This window comes from Vitis vinifera, chromosome 13, assembly GCF_030704535.1.
Source record: "Vitis vinifera cultivar Pinot Noir 40024 chromosome 13, ASM3070453v1".
In the NCBI taxonomy this organism is placed as follows: Eukaryota; Viridiplantae; Streptophyta; class Magnoliopsida; order Vitales; family Vitaceae; genus Vitis; species Vitis vinifera.
The window spans coordinates 3,768,082-3,777,773 of record NC_081817.1 but is presented as its reverse complement, the minus strand read 5'-3'; the positions used below and the strand labels follow the sequence as shown (position 1 = coordinate 3,777,773).

At 36.0% G+C, this 9,692-nt stretch overlaps 1 protein-coding gene across 3 annotated transcripts; it reads right to left on the bottom strand.

Moving 5' to 3' along the window:
* Positions 1-384: 384 nt before the first annotated feature.
* Positions 385-8,242, bottom strand: LOC100256525 (zinc ion binding protein-like). Of its 3 annotated transcripts, none has more exons than XM_019223865.2 (12): positions 7,837-8,236; positions 7,559-7,722; positions 6,979-7,066; positions 6,713-6,827; positions 5,955-6,075; positions 5,104-5,187; positions 4,341-4,460; positions 3,978-4,190; positions 3,837-3,899; positions 3,576-3,697; positions 1,078-1,136; positions 385-1,000 (listed from the first exon to the last, which is right to left on the bottom strand). In XM_019223865.2, exons 1-12 carry the CDS (start codon positions 7,880-7,882, stop codon positions 675-677), a joined length of 1,521 nt encoding a protein of 506 aa, XP_019079410.1. In that variant the 5' UTR covers positions 7,883-8,236; the 3' UTR covers positions 385-674. The 3 variants fall into 3 exon arrangements, with proteins under 3 accessions (XP_019079410.1, XP_002277622.1, XP_019079411.1); XM_002277586.4 differs by having other exon boundaries at positions 7,559-7,719; positions 7,837-8,235; XM_019223866.2 differs by lacking the exon at positions 3,978-4,190 and having other exon boundaries at positions 7,837-8,242.
* Positions 8,243-9,692: the final 1,450 nt, after the last annotated feature.

Below are 9,692 nucleotides of genomic sequence, written 5' to 3'. Positions count from 1 at the left end.
AAGTGTAGGGGTAACCCACTGAGCATAAAGATGCTCATGACTGGGTAGATGTGCAGCGTGATGGTGGATTTTAAAAAGTGTTTCTAATATTTTTAATATGATAAATTTTTTTAATTATTAGAAATATTAAAAATACTTCCTAAAATCACTATTAAACAAAGTTTTATTGGTAAAACGTAATATCAAGCTTTGTGTCAAAGAAAGAGTCCTACCCAAGCCTATGCCATGTTGCTTGTAATTATTTGAAAGCAAATAATTTTGCTTTCAAAGGGGACTTGCATTATCCTTGCATCTTGTGGGTTGATCAAAGGGGACTTTTAAATTTTAAAAATAAATAAATAAATAAAGGGAGAAAAAGGAAAAAATAATAATTATTTGGGTCTATTTTACTTCAATTTTTCCTTTCATTTCCAGGAACTTGAATTTGAGTACAAGACAATGAAACCAAGGAGATTACTGCAAATAATGAACATTAGAATCACTCCTAGGTTTATTATAAGTAAAGAAATACATATTATTGCATTTGGAAATGCCATTTCTGAAAGCATCTCACAAGGCCCCACAAAAATTAAGGGGGGAGCTGCTCCAAGCTTCCAAGACTGGGTCAATTCATCCAGCCAAGGACCCTGTGATGAGGGAGATCAACCCATACAGATGAATTGCTATTCCTATGATTACAGAGGGAAGCTTCCTGTTAAGCGAATGTGGTCAAGAGTGATGCGCAAACCAAACTTATTCACTGCAGCATTGGCCGCCCTGAATCCTTCTCCGTATGCTGGGGATACATCATGTGCAATCTGGTGCATGAAAAACTCTCCCAGCTTCTTCTCTACTTCTGATTTTCCACCCTTTTTAGAAGAAGATGAGGAGGAGGAAGCTGCTCCTGATGATGTGGATGCCATATTTCTATTAAATCCAGGCATTACTTCTGACTCCAGCCACATGTATGAGAGCACCTGACAGATACCTTCCTCTACCTCAGGACTAAGATTTCGGAAGCCTGCAAAATTAATACAAGAAAACATTGGCATTTCTTGTGAAGATGCCCTTGAGGAAAAGATTGAGTCAGTGTTGTACCTTTAAGGCGTAGCCACCCATGCATCAGTTCATGAGCAAGAATAGCTCCTGTCAGTAACCTGCATCCAGCAGGGATTTCATAATGGTAAGAGTTTTCAAACTTCTGACAAGAATTGGTTCTTCAAACAGAGGATAGATACATTGCATTGCATTGTATATATTTGATCAGCATAACAAGATATCCAACAAGGCTTATTTGATTGTGTATTGTTTTACTTGTCTATTTGATAAGATAACATCTTTAACAAGCGAAAAAGGATTAGAGAGAGAGAGGACTGTTATTTAGGTTGATTTTTGACACCCAATAATGCCTAGTCGGAGAAATATTGTCAATAATACATTTATCTTCTCCTGAAAGTATTAAGGTTTATCAATTTAGGGTGCCTCAAGGAGAATGTACAAATTGAAGAGAGAACAGAGTGAACTATCAATGAAAGCTAAATATATATGAAAAATGAGAGACAAAAGCTCCATATTCTCTAAATGTTGCACTTTAGGACATTTTAGTAGTTCCAACTCCTAACAGAATTTCTGTGATCATCTCACATAATCACCTTTTCTATATATATATATATATAATCACATAATCACCTTTTCCATATATATATAAATTAAACGTGCTGATCAGAAAGAGGCAAACACAATACATAGGAAGTATACATGCGAGAACAAAAGGAAACAACCTACAACCACAATTCCCATGTAGTCTTGGAGTACAACCAAATAAAACCTTGATAGTGGATCAGCTTGACCATCAACTAGAAGACACCCATAAGATCACATGTATGGATTAAGATATAAGGGAGTCCTAAGAGATTGGTTAGTTCATTGCACCCCTTCAAACACTTTTCCATTGCATTCCTTTTGAACTGTCTAGAAAAGGCAAAATGGAGCTGATCTCCAACCCTTTCTTCTCTTGTTGCCCACAAAGCTCTCATTCCAATCCATTAACAAATCCTTCATCGAACATGAGAGAACCCACAAAATCCCAAATAAAGTGAATAGAAAGTGCCACAGCCCCTAGCTTTCTCACAATGGATGAGGAGATGGTCTATTGATTCTTTTGCATTTTTGCACATGCGACGATAACCCAATGAAACCATCCTGTCCTTTTAAGTTGGTCCATGGTTAGAATACTTCCCTAAGCCACTTCCCAATCGAAAAAAAACCCACTTTGGTAGGAGCCCAAGAGCCTCACACTATCTCTCAGGGGAAAGACACTCCACCCTCTAGCTCCAAGGGGGAATGGAAAGACTTCACCAAGAATTCCCCACTTTTGCTAGCCTTCCATACCATTTTATCCTCCTTTCTGCTACTTCTTCCTAACATGTATAGCTTTTGAAGAAATTCCTCAACATTATCTATCTTCAAATCTTGAAAATGTCTTAAGAAACACGGGCTCGAACATCATCCACCCATACCTCCTTGGAAGTTGCAAAAGAGAATAGAGAAGGAAAAAAGTCTTTTAAGGGAACATCACCACACCACACATCATGCTAAAATTATATTCTTCTCCCAATGGCCCACCTCAAATCTTTTTTTGGCATTAAAAACTCCCCATCCTTTTCTTATCGATGTCCACAAGCCTACACCTTAGCCTTCCTTCCCTACCCAAGAGGACGAACCTCCTAGCTCTTTTCCAAACTTTCACATTATGACCTTTCTCCAAAGCATATCCCTCTCCAACACCATTTACCCAATAGGGCTTTATTGAGAATGGACAAATTGACAACTATTTCATTAGACGGGGCTTTTTCTCGGGAGCCCCTCCTCTCTATAGGATATCCTTTTGAATTTTCTAGTCTTGGAGCCACCAATTTGGGAATGACAAAAAGGGACATGAAATAAATTACTAAACTCCTAAGAGTACCATCTATAGCAAAGTGAATCTCCTTCCTTTGGAGAGGTATTGCCTTTTTTGTAGAGCTAGTCCTTTGAGAACCTCTCCACCACATCCCAAGCAGCTGAAGCCTTGAAGGGAGCATTGAGGAGCAGGGCCAAGTAAGTGACAGGCAGTTTTCCTACTCCACAACCCAACACTGATGCTATCTCCCCCACATTAGGGACTTCCCCTATAGAAATTAGTTAGCTTTTGTTCAAGTTAATTTTTAGTCCTGAAGAATCCTCAACATCTAGCAATGAAATCCATCTAGCATTAAAATCTATATGTTTATGATTTAAGTGTTTCACAACCAAAGCTCTTAGCCACCTACCATAGCACACCACATCACTTTTAATGGGAGGATTTCGTGATTTTTCTTTATTACTTTTTAGCACTTTAGTCCAAGAGTCAGAATGCAGAGTCCCCTCCTATATTAGTGGGTACTCAGTTACCACTCCTTTGATATTTTGGGTGCCATTATATGGCTGTTTAGGGATGAAATATGAAAATTAAACAAGCAAAGGAATTACAGGCATAAAAAGGAGGGAAACTGCAATGCCCCACCCCTAAAAGAGTTGAGAGGGGAAAAACTTGGTCAAAACTTTTAGGACAGTACCTTGGTAGGCCATACAGTACAAGAATAGCTGTAACTTCACATTTTCGAGTCAGCTTTTGAGGTTGTGATCTCATTCCTACTAGTCGCTGTCCTGCAAGTCTGGGCCTTCTAAGTACTTGGATCTGTTAAAAAAAGAAATGCATAAACAGATAATCAAACAAACAAACACGAACAAGCAATAAACATTTAGTACTATAGTCATAAGACATTTTAGAATTCAGTATAAGCAAAGGAAAATTGTGTAGTATTCAAATATCATACACTTTTAACAGTTTGCTCTTCAGAGAGGCACAAACCCCTCGTCTCTGGCAAGTGGTGGTGTCCCTGGGAAGAACATGTCCTGAATTAGAGTAATTCCACAAATCAAATGCTTAAAAAACAGAGCAAGAGATAATGGTTTACATTCTTCTCTCCTACAATAGCTTCATTAAGGGCTTGTCTTTCAACCAGAAGCATGGGAATTTCCTGATCTAGTTTCATGTTCATCCCTTCAAAAAAATCCCTGATTGCATGGTAAAGGGAATGGCAATCACCGGTATCCATTATAGCTGATTCCATGCACTCTAAGCATAAACTCCGTCCATCTCCCAAGGATATGTATCTCGCATTCCAAGACTTCAGGAGGGGAAAAAATGACATCAACCACAACCACAACCACTCTAAGCAGAACAATTTGATTTCACACTTATGGTACTTTGTCTACAAAAACATTTTTGTGCATAACATGATTAAAATAAAAGCCTCTTTCACAAGTCTAGATCGTACCTCCAAGCGTTCACAGCTACAGCAACGAGCTACATTATCATGCTCATGCGATGGGCAATATTTCTGGGACCAAAAGGGGTGGCACCTGTACTCAATTAAACCAGCACCATTTGTTGGGATCTGAAATTTTTTTAAATTACAAATGTCAATATGAGATTACAAAATAATTCTTAAGAACTGTAAACTAAGGACCCAAAGTAACATGAACTCAGCTAGATAGTTGTTCTGTTATTTAACATTATAATGAGTTAAGCAGCTCTTTTGCATACTCCCTATATTCATAACAGAATGTTATGATCAAACATATTTAAAAGGAGAAAATATGTTTCATATTTATCTAAATCATTCTTACAGACTGAAAAAAAAAAAAAATCAATGTGGAAGATATCAAATTTTAAGAAATTTTCATCCTGATACCAAGCTATTTTCAGAAGCTTCAATGATTTTTGACTGGATGTGATGAAAAGAATTTCCAAGTTATGAATGAACTTTGAAGATAGATTGAACTATCATAAATCTCTTTCACTTCAAGCAGGACCAACATTGAAAACAAAAACAGTGTAAAACTTTCTAGTATGCCCTGCTTAAGTGAGCAAACCAAATTCGGGGGAAAGGCATCAAGAATGATGCCCCAAATAAATATGTTAATGATGCATGATGTTAGTGAAAGACAATCAAAATTAATAGAAACACTAACAAACTGGCTTAATAGAGAACAAAACAAGCAATAAAGTTCAAAATGCCAACAGTGATGTTTTCTTACAAATTGGTGGCAAACTTCACATTTGGGATGAGTCAACTCTTTGAAACAGGACTTGTGGTATGCATCCCTCCCTGACAAAGAAAACTAGAATCGACAGGAAAAACCAGTAAGAGCTAATATAAGAAGGGATTAGACAAAGTTAATTATATAGTTTGTGTAGTACTACTTTTATGAAAAAGGTGACTTATTATGAATAGTCATATCTCTTCCAAGAGAGAACTTGTGATGAGTAGGCATGGTTATGCCAAGGTATGACTAATCAAGTGAATGTGTTTAAAGGATGTAACTCTCATTAGAGATACATCTTTGGAACCATGAGAGGGTATCTTTTTGCTCCTTTTCTACATCTATATAAAGAGCTATTGTCTAGGCCATTTATAATTTATGTAATTCTTCGGTTCTTTGGGTATCTAGAAAATAGTCCTTTGTATTCTAGTTTTCATGTTATAACAGTCCTTTACATTCTAGTTTTTGTGGCATAACACTTCTTTGTATTCCTTTTAAACTTCAGGCTGTTTGTGGGCCATGCACATCGTGCAAGCAACACCAGGGGTTCTAGGTTCATTGTATCTTGGTGATGGTTGGGCCATGAATTTGTCTCAAAGATATCGTTAGCTCATTGAGCCTTGTATCTGGAATTTGCTGGCTGTTTCTACACATATAAAAAATATTCTTTGTACTTTTTCCAACACTTCAATTGTTGTCCTTAACTTAAACTTTTGATATTAGCTTAATTTAATTGATGCATCAAGAATTAAAGGAAAAAGAAAGGCATAAATCCAAAATTAATTTAGAAAAGAGAAATAAATTATAGGTAATTAAATATTCAAAAATCCAAGAAGAACAAATACCTCATGCTCAGTAATTGGGTAACCACAAGAGCGACAGCGAAAGCACTCTGGATGAAAAAAAGTTCCCATGCATCCTAAATAATTTCCAAACCCTATATCCTGTTTGCATGCTCCACATACTCTGCAAATAACAGCCATATACACACATCAATAATAGAATTCAAGGTTAGAAAATTTGTTGCATTCAAACTTGCAGTTGATTCTTTTATTGTTGAAATAGTTAAATGGGGATAGGAAAGACCTGCAGCAACTACAACAAAATGAGCTTACAAGCACACCATTTATAGCCTAGATCATCCTCATCGACAAATCTTGATTAACGGCCAAATATATTGGCTGCATACCAAAACGATTTCATTACCCGAGTGACAAAAGGGATGCTAATTGGTTCAGCTTCTTGGGTGAGTGAACTAAAGAAGTCAAATGAAGCATGCAACTTACTGTAATGATTATTAAATCTAAGTGATTAAATACAGTTTCATAGCATCATGAATGTTAATTCTCATATTAGTTTGTGCAAGAGTTACTGCCATATACATACAACATTCACATTTATAAAAAAAGGAACATGAAATGGACATGTCTCCATTAATTAATTCCTTAAAGTTAATTTAAAAATATAATTAAGTGCATATTTGAAGGTATGAAAAATAGCAGCCTATCACAAAGTTCTCCAAACTACCGAGCCAGAACAAAATAACTGAGGTTTGGCATTCCTGAGCCACATGGCCCAGCCCAGCACATGTTTAAAATTTTACCTATACCCACTTGGATAATATGGTGTAGGAGCATAAGGAGGATAGGAGGATGTATTCAGGCTATCATGCAGTGACCTAGAAAGATCTTCATCAGTGTCTGAACCCCATCCATATCCTGGAGAAATCCAAAAACTTATTATCAATTACAACCGGGAGAAAATCCAAAGCTCTAATGGATACTGTTACACATAGAGGTAGTTATCTAAAAATGGATAAGTGTGACAAAAGAATAACCTTTCCATGTATCTTATATATTAAAAGCATACCCTTTGGCCTCTTCAAATCTTCAGCTAGCGAAAGTGCAATTGCATGGTCTAAATCCTCTTTCTCTTTATCACTTCTAGGACGACCATCCTGATGGCATTGAAACAACTTGTTAAAGCACCTTTCTTATTAGCCAAGCAAGCAACAGAAGATGGCAGCTTGAACATGCTAAACACCTTTCTTATTAGCTAAGCAAGAAACATAAGACAGAAGCTCAACTCAACATGACTGGAAATCGAGTTTAAGGACTCGTGTTCCACCTTTTAACTCCACATTCATATGCTTTACCATTTCCATATATCCACATGCTGGAGTGCATGAACTTACGTGTATCATGAAAAAAGTCACCTTCGTTTCGTATCTATAAAACACAGACTCACACATATGCCCAAATTTATTTTTTTTCAAAAAACAAAGCACAAGATTCAATGAAAGCAGATTTTCCATCATGGTTGCACATTGCCATCGACGAATTGATTCACTCATAGAGATTAAAACAGAGATGATGATGTTGGACACACAATTGAAGCAACATCATAAACAATAACCGTAGTCATATAAAGAAGAGAAAAGCGCAATCACCAAGGATCTCGGGGGTACTCGCCAAACCATGTTTTCGTCTCCGAGAAACTGGGGATGCTGTCCACCAATAACTCCACGACCCGACCCCCCACTCTTGAAAAGCTTACTCAGCCATTTCATGAACCTGGACTTCCGCTCCGCATAAGAAGAAGCAAGCTGCCCTGCTTCAACACCATTCACCATCAACACCCAGATCAAATATCACAGAATAGCGACAACCTAGAAGGGAAAACGATCAAAGAGTGAACAGGGATTGATGGAAGCATTTAATCAGTCACCATATATGCAAGGCTGAGAGAGGTGGTTGACGCCTGAAGAAGCCATGAAAGTGGGAAGCTATGTATAGAGATTGCCGGAGCTTCGACCGAAAAGGGGGGCGGGGAGTGAATGAAAAGGACGGAGAGAGAGAAGAAAAGAAGAGGGAAGAAGGAAGAAGAAAAAAGGAGTAGAGAGAGGGAGAACAAGGCATCGTTAAAAGCGAGAAAGGGAAGTGTATAGGGAGAGAGATTCTTGGCTTGGGAAAGGATGAGAGAAAGAAAGAAAGAAAGGAAAAGGTGAGAAAGAGATCGGAGGAGGAGAAAAAAAAGTGGGAATCTGGTGAGGCGGATGCACAGAGCAAAAGTGGTGTTGGACGGCGAGCAAATGTGGAGGAATATTGGCTTTCATGCCCTCTCATTTTTTTCTTCCTTCTTTTTATTTTTCAAAGGAATTTTGCCGGGAAAGCACAATTCAGTTTCTAACTGCCCTTTATATTCCCTGGATTTTCAGTCTTTGCCATCACCTCCCCCTCCTATTTCTTAATTCCTCTCGACTGCCCCTAAAGAACTCCTTTTTATACTCCACCCCCTAATTTGCCCACGACAAGAAAATTTCATAAATCGAGTGCGGACGGTGACATTATTCCCTTCCCGAACCTCTCCCCACACTATTATTATATTGTTTATTTGTATAATGATAGGTTGATCAAAAATTTAGGCCCCGTTTGGTTGCTGTTTGGTACAAGAAATGGAATAGAAGTGAAGGGTAGACCATTAGACCCTTTCACTTTCATTTACAGTCCAACATTTGTTGATGGACCTATAACTAAAATGGAAAAAATAAAATCAATCAATTGATTCAAACCAATTAATGCTAATTATATTGGTTCGATTTTCAATAATAAAACATGTCACTTTGATTTAAAAATTTTGAAAACTAATCCTTATTGGTTCATTTTTCGATTTTCTTGTTTCTTCATCAATAAAAATCGAATTAAATCAACATTTTAAATTTATATATAATTATTTGATATTGATAAGTTTTTTTTATATTAAATTTTATCAAGGTAATCCGTTGTTTTTATGTTATGGTCAATTTAATTATAAATGCATTTAATATATTTTTAACATAAAGTCCAAGCTTATTTCAATTAATATTTAAAAATAAATTAGAATTAGGATTTAATATAAACTCAAATTAAAGAGCTTTAGGCTCAAACTAAATACAAATCTATAACCGGATTAAAGACTAAAAGAAGTAATTAAGCTGGATTGAAACCGATGTACAAAAGTCAAACTAAATCAATTTTAAAAGGTTTGGTTTAGTTAAACTTTTCACTATTGATTATATTTCCATTGTTACGCAACAATTTATCAAACCAACCTTATTTACACCTCTAAATAAACCTAATTACATCAATAATTTTATATATATATTTGAATCATTGATGACTTCAAATTTGTACGTATAATTTTAAATATTTCGGATTTTATCTTAAATTGACTAAAATAATTGATTCTTTAATCAATTTCAACCCAACCAAATTGATTGGTTCCCTCTTCAAATTTATTAGATTAATTTAATTAAATTTGAATACTTAAAGAAAACAAACAAGGCTTTAGTCTTATTATAAATTCAACGATACAAGATGAAAGCATTTGAAAAATATAATGAGTATTGTCTATAAAATAGCATTATCTTGAAAGGTAACCCCATCTCATGGCCTTAGTATTATTAATTTAATGTATGATATTTGAATTTTTTAATTGGACAAGTAGAAAAAGTCTAATAAACATGCAACCCTTGCCTTATGACTTGACATCTTCATTTGTGTTGGGGATGTTTTTAAAAACAATTCTTAATTGTTTTTTAAAAA